The following is a 25,124-nucleotide window of genomic DNA, read 5'->3' as shown; positions in this document are numbered from 1 at the left end:
ATGTAGACTTCTAAACATGCTGCCATAAATTGTGTTTCTTCTGGTGAGTCGTTATTGGAGTCATGACTGGAGAAACTTGCAGAATTTTCTTATAGAAAAATCCTAAAAGAGTGCAGTGAAAGACTTCATAGTTTTAGGGGACATCCAAAATAAGAGAGAAATAACATTTGGATCATCTCTGGAACTATTCCAAATTGGTTACTACTACTCCAAAAGATACACATCCATATTATCGGCGTCAAAGTATTACATACAATTGAAATATAGACAAGTGGAGCAGCAGGGAACATAGAGCTACTTTCTTTTCCAACACAGTTTAACATTGAACATGTAAAACTTAACAGGAAATTTTGAACTGGTGTAACGACTCGAAATAGATAATGTAAAATTCAGTTTAGACAAAAAAAGAAAAGAAAAAAGGGCAATTGTGTCTTGGAGGCAAAAGAGAGGGAGGGAAGAACTTTGGACAAAGAAAACCTGTAGAAAACAAAAAAGGATAATATAGGGGAAGAAAAAAGCGAAGGTAAATTTGCTTCTAAACCACAACGGACAAAATCCGAGAAAATTAACTTACAATTTATTTATTCAACTCTGTTCCTGAATATTGTTCCCATCCTTTAACCCAGCGAGCATCAACTCATCAAAGTTCACCGTCTTACCCAGTACGATTTCAATCTGAAAAATAAGCATCCACCATGTTAACATATTTCAACAAGAGGAAGAAATAAGTTGCAACACCGATAGCCATGAACATTCTTATTGTATTCATTGTAGAACATTGAAGAATTTAAGTTAGATGGAATAGGCATTTGCTAATGTTCGAAGATGGATTATTTGTAACGACTATGTGATGCTACTCTCTGTTCTACTAAGGGAAAGATAACAATCAAGGCAAAATTTTGGTATGGGATGTGAGTCACTTTTTCCCCAAAAGCCAAACATAATTGAACTTAACAAATAATCTAAACAGAATATACCCCGTTGACAGACACACCCACAGAGACGAAACATAATTGATTTCACAATGCACAACCAAAATAAAACATCCCCACACATGTGCAAACACATACCTTGGCTTTCTGAACAGGTCTTCCCCTCATGTCTTCCTTTACATCAACCGTAGAAGTCATGATTTCTGCATTTATGTTTCAAAGAACGGATATCAGTCGGTGTAATCAAAATAGCACTCAGGTCAGTTGGGGCTTTAAGCGCAAAGCACAAATAAAGTGTGGGCTTTAATGAAGAAAGGTGAAAATGGATAAAGAAATACAAAAATACAATTATACGCAGGAACAAAAATACTTGAACAAAGAAAATGAATTTTCTTTTTACAATAAAATGAAATATTAATTGCTTATTACGCGTCTTCAGAATCGTGCTCATTTTCAAGAAAAAGTATGCCTTAAAGCCTTTATGACAATACTGAAACACCCACTAAGAAGTGTTCAAGATTCTGCACCTTGCTTCGGGGCTTAAGCGCTCTTTAAGTGCACCTTTGACAACATTGATATCAATATGCGTGTCAATATCATAAACTTTGAACATAGAGTAGTAAATACTGAAGTAAATTTGCATCTAATGTGAAAACTCACTTTTTTCAGTGGCCAGCCCATTATTCTTTAGAATTTCAGCAATTGATACAACTGTTGAAATCGCTGCAGATTCACATCAGAACCAGAGTGTCAGAACTGTGTTAAGAACTTTTAGGCACTGGGCCATCATGAGTAGTTTTTAGAAAAAGTATAAGCATAGAGCAAAATTAGGACGAATGACCCCAAGAGAAATTCACTGGAATTCAGAGATTATAACAAGCACAATTCTTTAGTCATACAGCAACCAACAAGGAAACACCTTGAAAGTTCAAAACCAATACTAACAATGATTTAAGAAGATGTAACAGAGAGATTCACTGAATTCAGTGTTTATCTGATTTAACAAATTAATACTATCCCTTTAATTGCTGAAAGTCTAAACCGGAGAGCAATGAAGTAAACTCTGCTGAAAAGACTTTTTGCTACAAAACCTTAGAGAAGAACAGGAGTATCTCGAAATAGCATTGTTTGAAAAAGAGGAAGCAAAGTTAAACACTCCACCTTCCCAACTTAACTCAAACTTTCGAGTCTAATACATCCCAAAACGTATCAACTTTTTCTTAAAGCCTATAACCCTGATGTAAGACCAATCTCAAGCTGGATGAGAAGGGAAAAATGACTAGTGAGAAGCTAATTTCGTCCAAGAGAAATGGAAGAAATCAACTAATGTTTTTATCAACTCTCAACGCAATTCATTGACCACTAATCTCCACCCTTCTGAGCCACAAAAGAAAAAAGAAAAAAAACACACAAAATTTTCTATACTCTATCAAGCTAACTTTTCAAAAACAACAATAATAATTATCTACCACCACTAATATAGACAATACCCAATCAAACACATAAAACGAGAGGAGAAGTAGAAATCAGAACGAACTAAGAGTGCAACCTGCTAAACAGTATAACAACATAATAATAATTGTAATCACACATGGCCTGGGGGAGAGAAACAAATTCAAACATGTAAAACTATGATATGAATAACAAAAGAAACATAGAGTTGAGATGAAATACCCATTCCCAAAGCTGAAAGCTCCACTTCATTATACTGCTGCATATACCTCTACAACCATATATTCAAACATCAAATCCAATAATAGAAAAAATCTAACAAATTAACCCATACAGAAGAATTTGATTATGATTTTTGTACCTTGGATAGATTAACGTAGAAGAACAGAGGTTTCTTAGTATTAGATACTTGAATCCGATTCTTCCTCTGAGAATCAACCAGGTTCAAATTGCTCACTCCTTCTGCTAACTCTTCCATATTCAATCCTTTAACTCTCTGCAACTCAAAATTATTTCGTCAACTGAGCAATGGAGGGACTGATCGCGCTGGAAATGAAACGGCGGGATAATTAACTGTAACTTTTGAGCTAGGGCTTTTTGTTTCTACCGACTTGGAGAATAAAATTTGATGAAGAAATTATCAAAATGATCCTCAAAATGTATAGAGGTTGAGTTACTTTGGTCCTTTGAGTGAATTTGTGAGGTAATGCACATTTATTAAAAAATATTTAAAAACATAATTTAGATTATATTATTTGTTATTGTTCTTTGTGAAATCATAAATATTATATATAGTGCAATTTATTTCCTGAAATTATAAAACTTAAATAAAGAAAAAGGTAATATGGGAAAAAAATTCAAACATTTATTTTAAACTTTAAACAATTCAATTATTTTGAATAATAACGCTTATTGTTTATAAAAAAATTTGAAAAATTCAAAATTCAGCTACGAAATTTAAGCAGAAAATGACACGTGGTGTCTCCAAAAGCGTCCTATCTAAAAAAAATTGTTTAAACCCCAATTAATGGAATCTTTAAAAATGACATTCGTTGGGAAGAATTTTGGAAAAATTACCCAAATACACATTTTATTTTATCATGATCTTTAAAAATTTCTATCATTTAAAAAAAATTCAAAAATTTCCTCTTGGATACATCACTTCCCTCTTGCATACATCCCTATCCATCTCGAATACATCCCTCCCTTATGTATCCGGATCATATCCCCTCTCGGATACATTCCTCCCCTCCCCTATGTAACCGGATGTTCTATCCCCTCTCTGATACATCCCTTGCCTATGTATTCAGATGTCTATTGATGTATTTGGAAGTCATAAATTTTAAGGGACTTTTATAACTTGAAAAAGAATTATGTCAATTGTCAATTATAAAAAAAAATCTCGTCCTTCAATCTTGGTTCTACTTTGTTACTATAAAAGATATACCTTATGATTGAATTATTCTGAATTTCTATTTTATAGACAAAATTAATTTATATTCACAACTTATATTCGATGGGTAACAAAAACTTTGCCTAGCTAAGTTTCTGAAACTGAAATTATTTTAAAATATCTGTTAAGCGGGACGAAAAATCAAAACCACTCCAAATAGCCATTTGTGAACTTAATCCGAATTTACATATATGTAATAGATTTTTGGGCCACAATTACAAGATCCTTTCAAGGATAGATTATTCATAACCTTCTCATCTTATCAAGTACTACAAAAATTTACATATGATGTGCATACATGGTTTAATAATTAAGCTAGGCCTCTTAATTTATGCCTTGAGCAAATTAATGAGATTATTATCAAAAATTCAAATGGACTGATCACTCCAATTGGATAAATTTTTTGTGGTCTGTTCCATTAAGTTGAAGCAAGAAGGGGGATTGTTTAGCCCTGACGTTGATCCATCTGCCTTCCAGCAAAACGATGTCGTAGGAAACCCCAAATACGAAAGAAGTTGAACATCTTTTAAAAATAGCTTTTTACATGGAGAGCTATCACTGCAGGCAAATTTAATTGCATTTTTTGTTGCTGAAGTTCCTCTAATTCCAACGAAGGATACGCTGTGAATGCTAATACCCGAAGTCTACATATCAAATATTCACATAGTTACAAATATGTTGTCGTATCCGTGTCAGGTCCTTTAAAAATACACTACTTTTGAAGTATTCGACACGTACCTGATTTGGGCAGGGGAATGAAGAATCACAATAATATTGATCTATTATGATGGGATTTGATACATTTTCCATCCACACATTCATAAAACTAATCCTTCTCACAAACCCTCTACCTCCCTGCCAATATTCAAAGCATTAGCTAAAATTAAATGATAATATTCGTGATAATCAGATTCATTTGTAAGAGAATCAACAGAGTAATTTCGCACGGTCCAATTTATGTGACACTTTTCGCTTTTTGAGATTCAAACTATGTGAATTTTGACCAATATCTTTTTTATTATATTGAAATAAGATAATATTTTTCATATAGTATTTCAATATTCAAATTTTAATTTTGAAGTATTTATTGAGTTGATCTAAATCAAATTTAGCTTTGAAAGATAAGTCAGTGTAATTATCGAAAAGCGAAAAGTATCATATAAATTAGGACAAAGACAGTACTATAGGATTATCTACCTGCCAAGTCTTAATCCTGACACCATTTTCTGTATTGGAAAAATATGCTCCATCAACACAAACATTGTGCACTTGAGACCATGAATTTGACTTTCCCAAGCTTCCAATGCTACAATAATACATCAGCCATCAAACCAATTTTATTTTTTTTACAGTACATGAATGTTATCTTAATTATAAACAAAACAAATAGTTAAATGTTGTACCTTATACCATGGCCTGGGCCACAAGCAATATTTTTTACCAGAATACTTGAAGAATTATTGACTATAGATATACAATCGTCTCCTGGCAAATCGTATATTCAGTTTGTGACATTATTATTAATAAATAGACTCTAATCAATTGAATTTTGAATGGATTAAATTTAAATCATACATACGAATAAAATATCTCTCTTCGATAGAGGTGGTCATTTAATTTAATTTTACATACCTGTCCGAATAGTGCAATCCTTTATAGCAACATGTGTAGATGAAGTTATATGGATTCCATCAGTGTTAGGACTCTTAGCTGGTGCTTCTACTATCATACGTGATACTTCAACATTTATGCAATTCGAAATTGATATATGCATTTGTTGACTATTTAGCATCCTTATGTCCCTCACTTTTAAATTGTTGCATTTGTGGAAACTCATAGCCTGTATTTTCATTAAGTTTACGTAATATACTGTCAATTTTATAGAAGTTAAAACTCTTAAAAACAAATGAGACTGGAGAAAATAGCACCTACGGTTGGAGCATGTCGACAAGGCTGCAAAAATAGAAGATTGTATCACATTAGACTTTCATGTTTGTGAAGGAATACCATATATAAAGCATGAAGGGGAAAATATATTTGTAAATGGCCGTTTTTTAATTCTATAATTGAAAAATAGTCATCGCCCGAAGAAAAACTCCAAAATAATAACTTGAAATTACATTGGTTGTATTAATCTTGCATGAAGTAGCCCACCATTTTTGGCCCATCCCATTTATTGTTCCTCCTCCTTGTACAGTGAGATGTCTCACTTTAACAAAATAAAGCCATTTATGTGCATCCAATTTATCCCATACTTTTGGATCTTTTGGTGCTACTATTGAACCTTCAATCTGTAATTTTAATTGCAAAAAATATTATATATCTATGTTGCAAAACTTTAGCATTGTTTAAGACTTAGTATTATAAATAAATACTTACTATTAGAGAAACCTTTGATCTGCAAGGCCCAACAAAATCAATTGGTCGAACTAAGAATGAATATCCAATTGGGACTATAATTTTTGGTCGTAAGAATGAAGAACACGCCTTTTTCCAAACATCTTGAAAAATCTGTAAAATACATACATAAAAGGTAAGTACCAACATTAATTAACAGTCGCAACTATAAATAGACTCATGACTATGGTAGAGCACAACGCTACCCCTACTCTAACCAAAATACTAAATTCTCTTAGATACACATATCTTAACCATCCGTTTTTGCTCCTTTGATAACTCAAACTTACAACTTTAGAGTTGAAAGTAAGGGGTGTTTACTATCGTCTATCTAAGCAACTTCCTCTTATCCATGTGTTGTTTCACATGAATTGAATCAGTATCTTTTCTTAAAAAAAAGACCTAAAGTTAGAAATTTATTGATAGGTACTATTGCACCGATGCCCAACTAGAATACGACTATTGTGTGCGTATCAGTGGATGAGGATGGTAAGCATAATGAGAATATTAAATAGAGTTACTTGCAGTTATCTTTTGAATGATCTGACATACTTGCATTTATTTTTGAATGATCAGTATAAATATTACGTAAACGCAAAGATTAATGATTTGACCCGAAAAAGGAATTACCTTAGTGTCATCGGTGATGCCATCTCCTTTGGCTCCAAATTCATTCACGTAAAGAAGGGATAATGATTTGTCTCTTGAATCTTTCAATGTAGGAAACTGAATGAAGGAATCAAAACTGTTCACATTTACAAAAAGCAAGAAGGAAAACATAATACTATATAGTAGTGATGCAAAAATAGAAACATTATAAGATCTCATGATCAGCTCCCCCGTCTAATTCTGTTAATTAATTAAACTGACAAAACCAAAGGGGATTTATATTAATGTATCATACTTGACAATATTCAAGGTCATTTCTATTTTTGCGTCACTACTATAATAGTTATGAAAGGAAGGTTCCAAGAAAGTAATTAAAAAAAGAATTGGGAATTTCCTACATTGGCAATATTGTATATTAGATTTGAGCAAATAATTCAATCCCATCACTGCTATCTTTATTAGTATCAACAGGCTAAGTTTCAACCAAATCCGTAAAAACTTACGTGTATATGGTGTTTATGTCAAGTCAATATAATATGCATGTTATATAATATGTATTTAAATATAGACTTTTTTTGTGTAATCATGATTAATTGACATGTATTTTTTTACTTTTTAAACTACTAGTTAACCATAATAATTTGTATTGATTTGATATAAGTAAGTTCATTAAAGTTGATATTCAATTTGTTTATCTGGTTTTGACTTGATACGTAATTTAAAAAAGAAAGGATTTTTCAAGTTTATAGTCTTAAACTAAAGATATGTAGAACTTACCAAAATTATCTTTAATCTTGTGGTTTCAAACATATAAGGTGAAAAATTAAAATTAAAGAGTTGCTAAAATATAAAAGAGACATTCTTTTTTAAACATATAGTTAAAATAAGCTGGACTACTTTTCTATTATATAGAAGAGTGAAGTGGTAGGACGACCAAGGGTAAACATGTAATTTCATTCTAACAAAAAAATATTAAGAAAGATAGTAAATAATTCTAGAAACATCTTTCTATATATGAAGTGAATAATGATCAAGAGTAAAAATGTAATTTCACCCTAACAAAAATCTACCAAGAATGATAACAAGAAAATTAAATAGTTCTAGAAACATCTTTAGTTATTGTTATTACCATTAACTTATTTTGTGATTAAATCACTTTCTTTTCTTTTGTGAGTTATTGTGATATCTATTCAATACTCTATTTTACTATTACTTTAATATAATTCTTAATATTTTTTTCTATTCATTATGCTTATCAAAAATGCCTACTTTTAATATAAAATTAATTATTTTCACCTTTATTTTGGTCTCTAATTAATATACTTGAAAATAAATAAGTGTGATAAAATTAATAATAAATATTAGATTGAAATTAAAGAAAAAGATGTTAAAAAGTAACTTTACAAATAAAAATGAATAGGATGATATGTTTGCATTTAAGACGACCAAGAATAAAAATGTAATTTCATTCTAACAAAAATCTATTAAGAGAGATAGCAAGAAAAATAAATAATTCTAGAAACATCTTTCTATATATGAAGTGAATGATGATCAAAGGTAAAAATGTTACTTCATGCAAACAAAAAATCTACCAAGAATGATAACAAGAAAACTAAATAGTTCTAGCAACATCTTTAGTTATTGTTATTACTATTAACTCATTTTGTTATTACTTCACTTTTTTTATGAGTTATTGTGATATCTATTCATTACTCTATTTTACTATTACTTTAATTTAATTCTTAATATTTTTTCTATTCATTATACTTGCTAAAAATACATACTTTAATATAAAAGTTCATTATTTCAAAATATAATTAATTATTTTCACTTTTATTTCTCAATTAGTTTACCTGGAAAGAAATAAGTATGATAATTAATAATATATATTTTGCAATTAAAGAATAAATAAAATTAGTTTCAATATTTAAAAATATATATTTTAAAAGATGTTAAAAAGTAACTTTACAAATAAAATGAATAGAATGGTATATTTGCATTTAAAGTAAAGTAAAAATATTTACTAGATTATAAAAGAGTAGTTCTTCATTAAATTATATAATCAAATTTTTACTTTTATTTGATTTCAAACATATTAATCTGAATAGTGAAATAATGTAAGTTTGATTTAAATTTAAAGTTGTCCGGCTAAAATTTGGTATTTTTCTATTATATAGAAATATAGAAATATGAAGTTGAGGACAATCAAGGATAATATGGTCATTTCATATATATTTCATTTTAAAATTCTATAAATTCTATTTTTAAAATTTGTCAACAAAAATAATAATTTAAGTGGCTAAATTTCCTCCACAAGTTGCATGATTATTTTAGAAATTATAAATTATAAGATTTTTCTAGAACTAAGTATGACACAAATAAATAGACACTAACTCATTCTTGATTTCATTCACTCCTCAATTCTCTCCCTCTCATGTCTTATACCAATAAATTTCTCGCCCTTTATTTCTAATTTACATCCTAATATTACACACTTCGGTATAGATCTCTTATTAGGAAGATCAATAATGCAATTTTTTTCAACATTATTAGAAACTTCATTTTTGATCAATTCCCTACATAATGGTCCTACCTTTGTAAAACAATTATAAGACAAAAGTAAAATTCGCTATTTCTTAGTGAACACATCACTTCTGGGACTTATCGATATAACAAATTTTCAGTAAAATTCAACTGATCCACATTTTTCAAACACTCTAATGAACATGATAATGGACCAATTAACATGCCAAATTCAATATCAATCACAATTGCAATTCTCAAAAGGCATAATACATAAGGAATGCAACCAGCGAGCAAGCTCTTCAAGAAAAAAATTCCAATAATTTCGAAGCATGTTATGTCCTTTCCTTTGGTTCTCTTTAGACTTTTCAATTTCATGGTGTTGCTTTTCTTTTTGGATTGTAAAGATAATTTTTGTAGTATCTAATTTACTTAATTTCTCTTTTTATGTATAATCCCAAAACTTCACGTAACATATATGTCATTATATAATTTATTGAGAAACATATATTTATTTATTACTATTATTTTATCATCAGTTAAAATCATTTTAAGCAAGTTATATAAATTATTATTTTAACTAACTTATGTTAAATTATTGCAATATATATTATATTAACTTTTGTTAATATTTTTAAATTCTCATTATTTGAGGTAAAACATTCATTCATCATGTATATAAATTAATTTAGAAAAAAAAAGTCCTTACTATACTAAATTGTTCTCCTAATTTTAATGAATATAAAGACAAGATATAAAGTCATAACTTTTTTTTCATCCTTTTGTCACTTTGTAAAGAATGAGATTGATTCATTCTAATTTTCATTAAGTAGGTCATTATTTTTGTTTGTTAAACAACTATAAAAATAAATTTAAGTGTATTCAAAATTAATCTATATAGATGGATCAATAAACTTTATTGCTTCATATGGTTTATAAAAATTGGTAATTTATTGAGACTCATAATTTTAATCTACTCTCTTGAATAATTTTCCAATAAAATAGAAAAAAATATCATTAAATTAATTATTTAATTCGAATATATATATTTGACATGATGTTAAAATAAACCTTGGAGCATGTGATATTTTATTATTATTTCTTATCATGTTTATTTGAGAATGTCATAATAATTATTCTTTTCCAAAACTAATTAAATTTCTATTATAAATATATATAATATTGTAATATCAAGCCCGGGGTCTTTCATTGTATTGGGCCCGTATCACGGGCCTTAAATTATCTAGTTTATATATTGACTCTGTATTAAATAGTTGTCCTAAAAGTAGGCCATTTCTTGCAAAATGGACTGGCCTTAACATTTAGATCCGAAGTCCAGATGATTACAGGCCCAACTTTCACTACAGCAGAGTTTCTTCTTCGGCCCAGTTTTACGGCACTCTGTCTTCTCTGCGAACTTCTCCGTCCCGTTTCTTCGGCGAACTCCTCGCGATCTCTTCTCGTAATCGAGTTGTAAGTACTCTTTGTTCCTTCTTTCTCTTCTAGATTTCCGTAGATTCAAAATTTATCTTTAGCTCATTTTAATTGATATTGAGATCACTAAAGTTTTGTTTAATGCGTAATTAAAATGTGAATTTGATTCGGTTTTGTATTTGAAGGAATTTAGGGATCCGAAAAATGGCAAGCACAGCATGTTTTATGATTGTAAGCAGGAATGATATCCCTATCTACGAAGCTGAAGTTGGCACTGCTCCAAAGGTAATTGACCTTTGCTCTACTTTTTTTTTTCGTTAAATGATTGAGCAGCGGGTGTATCGAAAACAGTCTCTCTGCATCAGGCTGAGAGGTAGGGGTAAGGTCTGCGGACACTCTTTCCTCTCCGGACTATTGTTGTTGCCTCAGTTTAAAGGTTAACTCTGATCATGTTAGTAGAGTTTCTAGTTTTGCGTGACTTTGAATCTGGTTGATGGGAAATGTACATAAACCTCGTTTTAATTTTGGAAAACTATTTACAGTCGGGTGAATATTGCTCTACATGTGCTAGTCCAGTTGAAGTAATGCTGTGTAAAACTGATCTAAAAGCACTGGTTTTTAATTGTCATTCTTTTTTCTCTTTGGTTTTACTGGAGGATCAGAATTGGGTTTTCGGTGAGGAACAATATTTCTATATTTAGGCATCATAATGTCTTAAACAAGGTTAAGAGATCAACTACCGTGCTTATCAGTATCCAGGTTCTTTTTTCTCGTTTTGTTTCTTTTTGGATTATGATCAGTCACTAGTTTCCATCTGACCTTAAATCACAAGTCACAACATAAGCAATGGAGTAACTTATATAAAGAAACTTAACCAGTTTTACATCATAATGTGAATTATGTAACGTTTGCACTCGAGTTTTTAATGAGGTAGTTATCATGCATTTAAATTTATAGTGTGAACTGCAGCATCTTTGCCACCATTGTCAAACTGTATGCACATCTTTTTACTTTCTGTCATTGATTACAAGCATTGTAGTTGCTTGGTGATATTGTACATTGTACTTGCATGCTAGAAAGAAGATGCTGCTCATCAGCACCAGTTTATATTACATGCAGCATTGGATATTGTCCAGGACCTTGCATGGACTACAAGTGCTATGTAAGGTTGCTTTCCCCTAGTCATCAAGGCATTAATTGCAATTTTCTATTGTAAAGTTTCTTGCTTTTATCATCCTCATAGTGATTCTTCTTTCTTCATCCAGGTTCTTGAAATCAATTGACAGATTCAATGATTTGGTGGTTTCTGTTTATGTCACTGCTGGTCATATCCTTAATATGTTATAGTAAATCAGTATTTAGTGACAGCACTGTTTTTGTTATAGAAAATAGATGATGGTGCTAGCTTGTGTTGTACCTGCATTTCTCCTTAACAATCGATACAACAGCTTGCTTCTTCTTGTACTGAAATTATTTGATTTACGGTGGTAAATGGTTACTTCTAAAGCTAGTCATTGTTTTGTAGTACTCCATGTGTCACAGATGAATCTGCCTATCAGTTTTTCTCCAGTGGACTCCTCTTGTAGAAGATTAGTTCTTATAGCTTATGGAATGATGTGTGAAGTGATTTGCCATATTAGAACTAGGAAGAAGAGATAACCCATATTTCTTAACCTTTATGATCTTGAATAGGACCATTCCCCCAACAACTCCATCTTGTCCTAATCTTGGCCCACATAACCACATTTATGTCTTTCTTCATCCCTTTCTGTAACCAGTGATGATAGTTAACTCTTAACTTCGAGCACACTAAGGCTAAATCTCCTGATGTTTTTTATTAGCTTATCTTCTTGACTGATTCCTTGGTTTAATAATAGTTGGAATGACAAGGCAGACTTGTACTGTCTCCCTCTATAGCATATTTTTACCTATCAAAGGAAGAAAAAGAAAAAAAAGGAAGAAGCATGTTTTAGATGTTCTCGTAGCTGCATAAATTAATATGTTTTTGTATATGGGAACCATACAATCAGCATCACCAGTTTGACTTTACAAATGTGAACATTTTGTTTTTTGTTCCCTTGACCAATCAAGCATACATACGCGATTGATGCTGCTTCACGACTCTCGCAATGATGATGGGATCAAAAGCTTCTTCCAGGAGGTCCATGAACTATATATAAAGGTAAAGGTTTTTAATAGGACTTAAAAAACACAGTGGTCTTACATTTAAGTTTATTTAATCTACTTTTGCTGCTCAAACCTAGTAAAGGCCTCACTTTTTTGCTCTTTGGGATGGGAAAGGGGGTGGGGGGCTGCTGACATCTTTGCATACCTATGAGGAGCTCTTATTAAACTTCTCTACTTTATTGTTTGCGTTCCTAGGCTATAACAAGAGATTCTTTTAAGCAGAAACTACTGTATGTAGGCATGGCTATTAAAAGAATTGCTTGGAATATTTTTTTTTGTATGTAAGAATAAGATCAGTTGATGTGAAGTCATCTTGAATTCATGTCAGCAGTGTTTAGATATCTCTGATCCTATGAAGTTCATTTGGGCTTAATAGATTTCATTTTTGGGAGTTCCTCAGTTATGATTAGTTTCTTTGCCTTTTTGTTCTCCTTACCTTGCTCTTTTGGGGTTGCAGCACAACAAAGTACTCTTCCGGCGTGCATTAGTACCTTTTTGGTACACATCACTAGATGTACTGATTTGTTAGGCTGGTACTGTTCCAGTGTTTCTAAGATATCTTTTGGATTATTTTTTTCTATAAATGAAACACATGGTCTACAGTGGTTCATGTAACTACTGAAAACTTAATATTGGATAGATACATAGGTTTTGTCAAGTTTAGCTCTAAAGGTGTATGGTACAGCTTGAGAAATTGTTTAGCCATGAATTAGTTGGTAACTGTATGATAATTCAAAATTTTGTAATGCACAAATATAATTGAACTTGTATTGTAGTGAAAGCTAGATTTTTTCCCCCAAAGAAATGGTTGCAGTTCAAGAAGTACATAATTGAATAAAATTCTATAGTTTTATGTTTAAAACTGAGATTGAGCTTAGATGCCACCCCTGGGGAAAAAGTTTGCGCACATCTTTCATTGTGACTTTTTTCACTTATACTCTCATAGATAATGTAATGTGTTACTTATTCATGCCCTGTTTTGAAGTGAGCTATGTGCTCTAACTATTTTTAGATTTCATTCACTGATCTGTTGCTGCAAAACTTGCAGATACTTTTGAATCCTCTCTATTTGCCAGGATCTCGCATCACATCATCTCACTTCGATACTAAAGTTAGAGCCCTTGCCAGAAAGTATCTCTGAGCCAAACTACGGACCAAAGTTAAACAAGAATCATATGCATTCAAAGTTCATTCCTTGTAAAATTCATTCGCTATTGATGACTGGTTATTGTGTTTGGAGTGACCATATTTCTCGTGGTAAATGATAAGTTGACTAGTGGACCTTCTCATATTATATAACCGCAGCAAGTAGTGATAAACTGAGCCTAGTTTGTAGGAGTAATTGTTTTGCTATATCCTAGTCTACTACAATGGATCCATTGCATCTGTAAGTCATGCTATTGAGCGCATGTGAAGCAACTAGCTAGCTCTGGGCTTTCGAAGACTTGTCATTGGTCCCTTAGTGGTCGATGGTGGGACTTACCTTTTTTGCCATTAATAGCACTGCACAATCCACATGCAGAAACCTTAGGGGACTGTGGTTCTGCCGTCGGGTTCACCCCTCCACCGCCGTTGGATCCTCTCCTCCCTGTTGATCCAATGGTTGTTGATGAAGTCTTCACCTGCAGCTTCATTTCCTCTTTGGGTTTTCCTACTCGTTTTTTGTTAGTTTCTTCTTTATGTTTGACTGGCTGATTGGTCAGTTCACCTGATAAGTATTTGTCGTCCCATATAAGTCCAGACGAACCTTGTCTGCGGAATGAAACAGCCGATCTTTGCAACCCAGCCATCAACAATTGATTGTTGAATACTGCACTCTTCTCAAAAGAAAAAAAAAAGTTTAGGCAAAAGCTTCTTGTTTGTTGCTCTTGTTTTATACTAATACTCTTTTCAAAGATCTTTCTTGAGATCAGCCCTCTGAATCAAGAAATGCAGGCGACAGTAAGGAAAATCAAGTAGAACAATATTTTACACTGTATACAAGTTCAATAAGTATTTACGTTTTTCTTAATACTCGATCATCTAACAGAAGAGATTATATGTAGTTCGTTGGTCAAACACCTGTTTAAACTGCTAATTCAAAAGTTCATGTCATACTGATTTTTAAAATGTTTGTCTGTGTATGACTTAGGTTGCCTTTGAAATTGGGATCTAAAATGGTATGCGCCGGTCTGTTTTAATCTGTATTTTCTTTCTCTCACATGGTTAAAGAGAAGAGGTATAACTAGACAAAGTCTCTTTTATATATTAAAAACAAAAAAAAAGGTTAATTTAATGAATTAGCCAAGAACATTTGTACGTAACGCATTATTGGCTTTTGACTTCCTAAAGACGAGGTCTATCGCAAATAACCTCTCCCGTCCACTTATGAAATCATACTGCTATATTGTTTTTTAACCATACACAAATTACCACTTCATCAATTATGACCACTGGAATGGAATGAACCAGAGCTAATAACTCTTTGAGACACAAATTGCAAAAGAAAGCGAGTATAGATTCAAAAACTTAAAAGCATTTCTGGTGCAGATTCCAGATAGATATTTAAACTAAAACAAATAAAAATCCCGCACTTTCAATAGAAGGCAATCAACAATTTTCAACTCGAGTATTCTCTAAAAAAAATGAACTCTGCTCCAGAAGACATATGCTACAAGAACCATCTATTGAAGCTTCTTTATACCAGGGAAAGAAGGAAGGATTGAGATTAGAGGATCACCATATCCAACAGGATCTGTTCAATAGACAAGTAAAGTGAGATCTTAAAGTAGTCACAGATAGAATGTACAAAATGATTTTCAGCACATATAAGAATTAAGAAGCATACCTCCATCTTTTCGGAGTATCTTGATAACCTCTCCCGATACGTCAGACTAAAAGAGGATAGAAAAGAAAAGACAAAAGGAGAATAAAAAAAGATGCATGAGAATTTACTTAAAATAAACGTCGGAGCAAAGAGGAACAGCGTGTACAGTAAAAAAGAAATCATGCAAGTATGCATCTATAGCAGGGCCCGAACCTCGACAGGGAGCTCGCCTCCAAGCTGCTCAATATAGAAAACTACTTGTCCCTCCTTCACTTGTTGCTTCTACAGAATAGAATTAAGTAAAATATAGGTCATACGTAATACGTTCAGTAGCTGGTAAGTGTAATACCGAAGCACAGAGGACGCTTCTAATCGTGAATTGAGAGAGACACAACAGAGAAAAAAGAAGAAACAAAGAGGGCAGGTTGAGAGGAAGGGGGTTTCAGAAATAGAGTAACATTTGCCTTGGCCTCATATAGCTGCATGACAGTTCTAAAAGGATTTAGCATCCAGTTTAGATTGGCTTTTCTCCAGATAAAAAGATTAAATGGGGAGCCCTTAAAATTAGTATGCTACCAATAACATAATTTTCTAACCATATTTAAATGAATGGCCAGCTTAAAAGGTAAAACTGGAAACGAACTCTGACAGTACAAAAAGAGGTGTGGACTCACAAAATGAAGCAACAGACTTTTTTTTTGAACAAAGCAACAGATATTTAAACATAGTTAAAGGCAGCTTTATAAAGTAGATATTCCAGAATTTTGCTTAGACCTCCGCTTTGAACAGACCTCCTTTTGAAGGGAAAGGAGCAATATCAAAATGAGATTAATAGTAAACTTTTCAGAACTTCAGTAGTAATCAGTTATACAAAGACTTTGTCGTCAATCTCTTAGTTTTAGCAAACAGAAACACCTCATCATATGATTTAAAAAGAGCAAATGAAAAAGAACACCTACTTCTTTACAGGCTGGAGGTGCACGCTTTCCCTTAATGGTTCGAGATCTTCTGAAGAAACCAACCTGCATGACATATGAGAGTGTCATTTTCAGGGAGAGAAAGGCAGAGAGAGGAAGAGATTGATAGATAAACAGAGAAAGAAATATTCACTGTAATCTCACCCTAGGAGATTGAATTATCACCAAGCCTTCATCTGCAGCTTTTTCAATCATTGTCTGAATTCCATCTGAGGGAGGTGAAGATTTTGTGATAGCTAATGATGTTGATGAGGCTGAGCCATTTGAATCAGCCACTTCAACAGATGAGGGAATACTGACAGGACTGGTTATTGGAGGCAATGAAGTTGTACTTTGCCCTGTCAAGTCTCTCTTCACATATAAACGAAATCCACCAAGCTAATAATAAAATGAAAAAGTGTCATAAGAAGTAGAAGAATTTTAAAATGATTGAAGATTAATCATGCATCAAGGGGAGATCATAAATAACTTCCGTGAAGGACATAGGAATAAGAAATAAAATAAACAGAAAAGAATTACAAAACCAGCTTACTTTTAAGTCAACTTCTGCAATTGAAGTTGTATCACATATTTCCGCAAGGAGAGACTCCACCTGTTAAATGAAGTAGGTATGTTTCACATGTTAATACAAAATGTCATTGCATGCAAGCAATAACATAATAATACGGAAGAACATATTTAATCCACTCCTCAACATAAACTGAGTGCCTCTTCACCAAAATAATTTTAGCAGATCAGAACAAATTTTCCACATGAATAATATGAGTAAGATTTGTTTATGAAGAAAAATAAAGTCTAATCAAGAAGTTGGAAGTAACAACTCATGTTTTATTTCCTTTTCAGAGTCAGATTTCTGTTACAACAAGGTGATGTAGCTTTGGAGGTATCATGTCATGAAGTAATGTGGTGGAAATACCATACGAGGTTGGGTAGAAACACAGACAAAACAACTGGGTTACACAATTCCCAGCTGGCTTAAAAGCTTGCAAAAGACAATGCAAGTACAGGGATTATATTCTATGCATCAAACTAAAGGAAAGTAAGTAATATAGAGTTATTTAAATAGATGCAAGCCCGTTTTCTGAACACGAAACTTCCCTTCAACCAAGGCACCCTGTAGACACTTAGAGATGCCTTCCCGAATTCTATCCACACACACCCACCCCCCACCTCCCATCCCCACACACACTCTGTAAGAGAAGATCCCACTAGGAGTTTCCGAGTTAACGCATTACGAAGAAGGTGATGAAGTTAAGTACAACTAAAGTATTACACCAGCCAAGTTTCAACTTGATGGACCATCTCGCAAGGGCTACTGAGACACGTGGTTTGATACTCTGCATCAGAGTGATACTGCAATTTATGAAACCCCTCCATCTATTGACAATACCCACTTGTTTACCCAAACAAATGTTTTCTTACCACCACTGGTGTTACAAGTTCCCCCTACCTGCCACTAAATCTTGCCATTAAAGAATACTAACAGGGTTCAAAATTTTCTTGTCAAATGAGCCTATTAGCTGGAAGCTTGAAGTCAAATCTGCACTCAACCTTCACTACGACCTTATTATCTTCCTTTAAAATCCACAAAGCTACTCTACAATAATGTGTGGTTAAAACTTTTTCTTAATGAAAATAATGCAATGTTTAACACTAGCACCCTCCTAATATTCAAATAGGAAGTAAGCTAGGAGGTATAGTGTAAAGAGGATGCATGTACTACACAAAAGTCTGTTAGCAACATACAAAAGGAAAATGCATTGGGGCAGAGTCATGTCAACTGCAGATGTAAATGACGCTCTAAGCAACGGAGACTTAGACTCTCTAAGCAGGAGTGTAACAGTCAGAATCCAAATACTAAAATTGGTATTAATAGTTATCAAACAATTGATAACATTAAGGAAAAATCTGATAGAAATGGGAGGAAGGAAAGGGATCTGCTGAGCATTCTCTGCATTTTATCTTTCTCAAAGAATCAGAGAGATTTTTGTCGTTATTAAAGATTTAAAGTTAGCCTTCCTCCCTTTTACCCAGAAATCCCCGAGGGCCAGTGGAGCACGGTTCAAACCCGTTTAGGTTGCCTAAGACCTGGCCTCTTGTACTATACTAATTATCCATGTTCAAGGTCTCATCTAAAGTAGACCACTAGAATCTTAATATGTTTAATTTTCTAAGAAGATCCAGCAGGAAGCTCATGATGGATAGACAATCCTTATCCATCTTGCAGGTTCATTTGAAAAATAAGGTACTTTTATCAATGAACATCAATAATACCAAGGAGGTACCTTACCAATTATTTATCTTGTAGGTCTCGCCTAAAATTTATAGACCACTAGAATCTAAATATTCATAAATTTCAAGGAAGATCCAACAAGAAGCTCAAGTATTTAGACTACAAGCTGCTATGCAACAGCTAACCAGATTTTTTGAGGAACTTCAGACAAGGGATAAGCTCATTTCCAAAACATTCACCTTTAACCCCAACATGGCTGGAAATGGAAAAAAAAAAAAGATGAGTTTGTTGCACTTCACATTTTATCGTGGTGCTACTGTAGTTACACTGTGTTATTTAAAGGTCCCAAGCTGTTTCCCAAGTTCCTGAAATTTCTAAAATATTTTTTGAAATTTGTAGTGGCTGACAACACTCCACCAGCAAGAAAGTTTCGCTACTTTATATCACTATAATGATCAGATTACTGTCTTCTGACAGAGTACAGAATGCAAATAGAGAGTGCTGACCTCATATGAATTTGGAATCAATGGACTTGCAGTTTCTGAAGAAACAATCTTACTCGAACTATCATCTGATTTAGGAATAGCTGTTGCTGCAGCAGCTACATGATGAGAGAAACAGAGAAAGTGGCATGATTATTTATACATAACAGAAAACATGTCCATGCTTAAGGTGAAGCCATAGAGCAAGAAGTTATGTTAACTGAAAAAAGGAATCATAGATGTCAGGAACGAAGTGCTCAATATTTATAAACCTAGTAAAAATAAATAAAGACCAGTAACCTTTTAGAAATGGTAATTTAATTACCAACTGAAAAACCTCCAGAATAAGAATGTAACAGGTACTCCTCGAAAAGGTGAGCAAGGGCCTATCTGAGATCTTTGATCTAGTCTAGTTTGAAATCACACACGAGAACCAATAAAACATAATGGGAACTCCAAAAGCAGGATAAGTCCAATAACATGCTTCCAAATGACTCATGGAAACTCTTAAAAAGTCAATAAGATAAACAAGAATAACCAGCCATTCTTCATTATCACAGAAAAATATGGCAACTTAGCATTTCAAATGATTCAAACTAAGTATAAACACTACCATTGCTGTCATGATAGGCAAACTAAAAAACGAGTCAATTGCAAACACTGTGTGAGCAGAAAAATTGCACTTGTTTAGTTATGAAAACAGAAAAAATCCAGGGTCTGCGCGGAAAATCACTCACGTTTAGCTTCAACAGTTGAACACCGGCAATCAAATGTCTTCCTTGACTTTGTGGTTAATAGCAACCCATCATTTTGAACAAATTTCTTCGTTCTCAGATTGTGCACTACACTCAATTTGGGCTTAGTGGATCCCAAATTCAAACTTGTTAATTTAAGGCCAGAAGCCCCAAAACCACCTGGATTACAGAAACACTCACAAAATCAACAAACACATAAATTGTTTTAAAAATCCTAAAGGAAACAGAAAGCAATCAACACTACCAATAAACAGAAAAGAGTCAAAGAGGTCAGAAAATCTAATCTTTTTAAATTAATTTTACAGAGGCAAGCAGTAATCCAAGCTCTCTTTTAATCTGATCAATGCATATGTATTAAATAGAAAGCGATCAACAACACTAGATATGCCAAAACTTACTTAGAACAGTAAGAAAAGCTCACGTTTTTACTAAATTAACAGAATAAACACATAAGAAAGACGCAAAATACCAACAAGTTTGAAATTAAGGCACATTAAAACAGAAAAAATACAATCAACAACGGCAAAAAGAGTCACTGAAGTAAGAAAAGTTCGCATTTTTATTAAAAACAAGCAATTATAGAAGCATAAGAGTAAAAAATACATCAATTTAGCCTACCCTAACTCCAACCCTTGTTTAATTGATTTTACAGGAAATTTACAGAAGTATAAGAACAAGCAATTACAAAAAAGATTTCATGCATGATGTATCAAATCACCAAGAACACTAGAGAGAATGAGCAATTGAGTACTTACATGCAGCCATAAGAAGGGTAAAAAAAACCCTATGAAAAAACACAGGGCAGAGCTTGAAGCTTTGCTTGCTGGTGAAATGGCGATGGAAACAAAGAAGGAAGAGAAGTTTGAAACGAGAACAACGCCCTTATTAATTGTTTGTTAATTAATCTAATTTCAGTTTAACAAGGCCCATTAATGAAAGGCCCGTTTGGAGAGGGCCCGTAATTGTGGATAAGGTGATCTAGTGGCCGGGTGGGTAACAACGTTGATTGTTTGTCCTTTTACCAACTTTCTTGACCCAACGAAAAAGATGGAACTAAAAAAGGTCATTAGTTAAAAAGATTTTAAAATTTTAAAAATCATATTGTAATATCCTAGCTACTTATTATATTCTGGATGGGTTGGGTACGTTACCTATATTTGGGCTCAATTTGAAACCCCCACTCATTATCATACTTTACAACAACAACAACATAATCTATAAGTGAGGTCTAAAAATAATAAAAATTACATAAATCTCATAGTGTTAAGAGCTAATTACATCATATCCCTATATGTTTCTTAAATTACAAAAATTCCTTAAATTTATAAGATCACGAGTACACCTGCGGATACATAACTCAAGGATTGTGAATGATACATTACTTAATGAGAATGATGTATTTGGTGAGGGATAAGGATGTATCCGAGAGGGGAGGGACGTATCCAAGAGGAGATAAGAATGTATTCTAGATGGCGTTACCCGTGTTATGCACAGGCCCAATAATATATATATGATGTATTTTGAGGCTAATAATGGAGTTTAAGCTGTAAAAACAATAGTAGACTATACAAATCCAACAATAAAATGTCATTGGTATTATATTCGATAGGCAGATTTTAATGTGCACTTGAATATGACCTAAAATTGTCTACAAAAAAAAAGAAGGAAAAGAAATATCAAGTCCTAGGAACCAAAATGGCAATTTCAATAACAAATTGATCATCCAGTACATTTGTGAAACCTATTGAGTTTAACTAAAGCAATAAAGGAAGCAAGGAAAGTGTCGAGCAATATGTTTCGCAATTTCCGATCTAAAAGTATAGATTAAAGATAACTTAGCTTATCATATAGCTTTATCCAGTTCTACCCTTCTCTCTATCTGGTTTGAGACTCTAGAAACTCATGTTAGTCCCCTTTTTCCAACTGCATCATCCCTTCTTTGGTTGGTACCTTAGATTCAGTAAAAGGTTTTGATTATCATGTGATGCACACACACATGGTTGAGACGGATAACTAGTACAAACGACGATGATTGAAGGTGCAAATCAAGTGTTGATAGGTCTTCAACACACAAGAACACTCTCTTCGAGTCAAATCGACCTTCCCTCTCATCTCAGGTGCTCAACATAACATATGGCTATTTGAATTTTTTATCTTTTTTCAAGAAGTGGAAGTGCTTCTCGTATGATAATAGCAACTTAATTTGGGAGTCGTGGCGTGTACCAAAATGATGTAGGTTACTCTAGGCAACAACTGTTGGTTTTTTAAAAAGGTTATGTTTTGTAGAATCTTGTTTTTTCATACGTAGTGCTAGTAACAACTCTTCTCTTCTATCAGAAGATATACGTTGTGCTAGTAACAACTCTTCTCTTCTATTAGAAGATATTTGGCTATACGTATCACAAAGTTTAAGTTTTCCGCAACCTTCATTTTTTCTGCCTATAAATACTTGTTTGGTTCTTTTGAATTCTTCAGCTATGCTAGTTGAAGCAGGTTTTTTTTAACTTGTAGATATTTACAATACAAGTTATGCACCACTACTTTTTAGGCCGAAAAGATAGAATGCTCGCTTGAGTAGAACTAAATCAACGTTGTTGTGACAATAATAATAATCGCGAAAAGATTGAACATACTTTCCAATTTGAATAGCTCACATAGACGTTTTTTTAAATTTCCAATATTTGCTAATCAAGCAATATGTATTCACATATTAGACATTGTCATTAAGTAAAGAATTGAGAAATAAAGCCCCCAACGTGACAACAACTATTTTTAGTCATACAGCGGAAAAATGGAACAAACATCATGAACACTCTGTTTTTCCTCTTAATAAATGGCCTCAAATCGAAGACACTAAAAAGTTATTGCCGCAAACCCAAGAACACATATTTCTAGAGACCCAACAAAAGTTCAACTTTGCTTTACTGTTTGAGGTCGTTGAAATATGCTTTCTACAAAAGTTGAAAATGAAATACTAATAAATATACAAAACGTACTCAAAGTTACATTGTTGATCAAAACAAAACAAAAAGAATATCAATAAGAAAATAATTGATGATAATACCTTGTGTGTTTAGTGCCCCAAGTCTTAAACAATAGTCCCAGAATTACTAAGACAAAATAAATTGACTTTCTTCTCAAATTGACTTCACTCAGTTTGCTGATAAAGATAATCCCGCTACAACCTGAAAAAGGAAAATGACAACATGAAACTTCAAATAAGTTAAGCGAGGCATATTATCAAACAACTTGGATGCATAATGAACTTTAAATTTATGTCATCTTTGATAGCTTAGATTTTTGTCAAGACATCTAACATTACACTAATTAATTAGTTACAAAAGACAACATTCATCAAAGATAATACATGTGCAAATCGAAATTACAAACATGCATGTAGAAATATTAGCTAGAAACTATATAAACAATTAAAATACCCATATCAAATTGTGATTAATTCTTCATAATAAAGCAAGACTAAGAAAAACCCAATCTATATTCCTCAAAGTAAGGTTGAATATGAAATAATTGAAGTGAGCAATATGATAGAAACTGGGAAGAACAAAAGCAAAGTAAACATAATAGTGAAGCATAGTTAGAATTCATCCTAATTCTCTTAAAATCGTCGGCGAGTGAGAGATTCAGAGAGTATAGAGTTCAATATTTCTCCAGGGAAAAACAAATGTAGAAGAAAGGGAATAATGATGACGAAGGACGAATAATACCGTCTATGAGGAGAATGAAGATCAGATAACATTGGAGAAATTGTAGACGAAAGAAGGAAGAGAAATAAATTTATCTGACAAAGAGAAAATCACCTGTACACGTGGAAAAATAAAGAGAAATACACATGTTCATTCAATGATTAAAAAGAGCAAGGTGATAGTACAATACTCTTGTTGTAGTGTTCGCACACACAAAGTGCCATTCCTAAATATTAGTAATATATATATATTGTATTGGTATTATTAAGATTTCTTGTTAAAAAATTACTTATTAGTCGATGATACTATAAGCGTATATATATATTTTTATGGTATCATTAAAGTTTCTTGTTTAGAAATTACTCATTATTCAATGATACTATTAGAGTATATATACCTACCAATACACACCCTCTCTCTCTCTCTCTCTATATATATATATATATATATGATTTAATATCAAAATTATCAACATTAATAATACCAATGCAGTATATATACACTGATTTAATATTAGTTAAGCGAGATTAGTTGGAGATATAGTGTAACGATTTAGTGAGGTATGAATGTAAAGGGTTATATATTTATAATTTTTTTGCTTTTATGAGATATTTGCTTAGTTTCCCAATAATATAAGGTCATATTATCTCATTCTATTTTTTATAAAATAATTTATATTTATTCTTTATATTTTAGATCTAATCCATCACACATAAATTAAAACGGAATGAGTAAATACGTAATACTCTAAGGGTCGTTTGGTTACTGTATAAGATACATCTTATTCATGTATAAAAAGTTGCATTAGCTTTACTGTGTTTGGTAGAAGTTTTGTATTATGTATAAAAGTCAACATAACTTATACCATGTTTGGTTGGTAAGAATTTAAATGTTGTATAAAAGTTATTCATGTATTAATTTATACGGTGTTTGGTTGCATTTTTTGTAGTCCTACATAATTAATACCAACATAACTTATGAGGGAATCTATGTATAAAGTTATGCAGGGTAGAAGGTGGAATAAGTTATGTGGATATTAATTATACATGTATTAAAATGATAAATTACATACTTACCCTATTAATTTTTATTTTTTTTAATTGAAAACTTTACTGTTTCCTATATACGTTTGTTGTTTTTATTTCTTTTCATATATCGATCATTTTCATTTCTTTTAATT

General features: G+C 32.4%; 5 protein-coding genes across 8 annotated transcripts; 1 reads left to right on the top strand and 4 right to left on the bottom strand.

Moving 5' to 3' along the window:
- Positions 1-179: 179 nt before the first annotated feature.
- LOC102594258 (uncharacterized protein At2g34160-like) lies at positions 180-3,049 on the bottom strand. 3 transcript variants are annotated; one of them, XM_015312728.1, is made up of 6 exons: positions 2,746-3,046; positions 2,607-2,655; positions 1,593-1,655; positions 1,071-1,135; positions 575-675; positions 180-477 (listed from the first exon to the last, which is right to left on the bottom strand). In XM_015312728.1, the coding sequence occupies exons 1-5, from the start codon at positions 2,860-2,862 to the stop codon at positions 586-588; spliced, it is 384 nt and encodes a 127-aa protein (XP_015168214.1). In that variant the 5' UTR covers positions 2,863-3,046; the 3' UTR covers positions 180-477; positions 575-585. The 3 variants fall into 3 exon arrangements, with proteins under 3 accessions (XP_015168214.1, XP_006356204.1, XP_006356205.1); XM_006356142.2 differs by having other exon boundaries at positions 180-675; XM_006356143.2 differs by lacking the exons at positions 180-477; positions 575-675 and adding an exon at positions 1,460-1,493 and having other exon boundaries at positions 2,746-3,049.
- A 957-nt stretch (positions 3,050-4,006) lies between these two features.
- LOC102585179 (probable polygalacturonase At1g80170) lies at positions 4,007-7,102 on the bottom strand. The gene is made up of 9 exons (XM_006356200.2): positions 6,865-7,102; positions 6,217-6,348; positions 5,958-6,128; positions 5,770-5,790; positions 5,470-5,677; positions 5,241-5,322; positions 5,035-5,143; positions 4,576-4,692; positions 4,007-4,481 (listed from the first exon to the last, which is right to left on the bottom strand). The coding sequence occupies exons 1-9, from the start codon at positions 7,060-7,062 to the stop codon at positions 4,206-4,208; spliced, it is 1,314 nt and encodes a 437-aa protein (XP_006356262.1). The 5' UTR covers positions 7,063-7,102; the 3' UTR covers positions 4,007-4,205.
- A 3,602-nt stretch (positions 7,103-10,704) lies between these two features.
- On the top strand, positions 10,705-14,306 carry LOC102593712 (trafficking protein particle complex subunit 2). Of its 2 annotated transcripts, none has more exons than XM_006356140.2 (6): positions 10,705-10,839; positions 10,986-11,085; positions 11,877-11,962; positions 12,066-12,127; positions 12,897-12,982; positions 14,036-14,306. In XM_006356140.2, the coding sequence occupies exons 1-6, from the start codon at positions 10,706-10,708 to the stop codon at positions 14,126-14,128; spliced, it is 561 nt and encodes a 186-aa protein (XP_006356202.1). In that variant the 5' UTR covers position 10,705; the 3' UTR covers positions 14,129-14,306. The 2 variants fall into 2 exon arrangements, with proteins under 2 accessions (XP_006356202.1, XP_006356203.1); XM_006356141.2 differs by having other exon boundaries at positions 10,748-10,839; positions 10,994-11,085.
- Positions 14,307-14,352: 46 nt separating this feature from the next.
- Positions 14,353-14,777, bottom strand: LOC102593383 (uncharacterized protein At1g15400-like). Its single transcript, XM_015312757.1, has 2 exons — positions 14,471-14,777; positions 14,353-14,372 (listed from the first exon to the last, which is right to left on the bottom strand). Exons 1-2 carry the CDS (start codon positions 14,775-14,777, stop codon positions 14,353-14,355), a joined length of 327 nt encoding a protein of 108 aa, XP_015168243.1.
- A 686-nt stretch (positions 14,778-15,463) lies between these two features.
- Positions 15,464-21,127, bottom strand: LOC102593052 (biotin carboxyl carrier protein of acetyl-CoA carboxylase). Its single transcript, XM_006356138.2, has 9 exons — positions 20,996-21,127; positions 20,223-20,399; positions 19,510-19,604; positions 17,303-17,362; positions 16,915-17,148; positions 16,753-16,815; positions 16,007-16,075; positions 15,815-15,860; positions 15,464-15,721 (listed from the first exon to the last, which is right to left on the bottom strand). The coding sequence occupies exons 1-9, from the start codon at positions 21,003-21,005 to the stop codon at positions 15,651-15,653; spliced, it is 825 nt and encodes a 274-aa protein (XP_006356200.1). The 5' UTR covers positions 21,006-21,127; the 3' UTR covers positions 15,464-15,650.
- Between the last annotated feature and the right edge of the window lie 3,997 nt (positions 21,128-25,124).

Source organism: Solanum tuberosum, unplaced genomic scaffold, assembly GCF_000226075.1.
Source record: "Solanum tuberosum cultivar DM 1-3 516 R44 unplaced genomic scaffold, SolTub_3.0 scf00215, whole genome shotgun sequence".
Classification (NCBI taxonomy): Eukaryota; Viridiplantae; Streptophyta; class Magnoliopsida; order Solanales; family Solanaceae; genus Solanum; species Solanum tuberosum.
The sequence above is the reverse complement of the archived record's forward strand: the minus strand, read 5'-3'. Positions and strand labels throughout refer to the sequence as shown.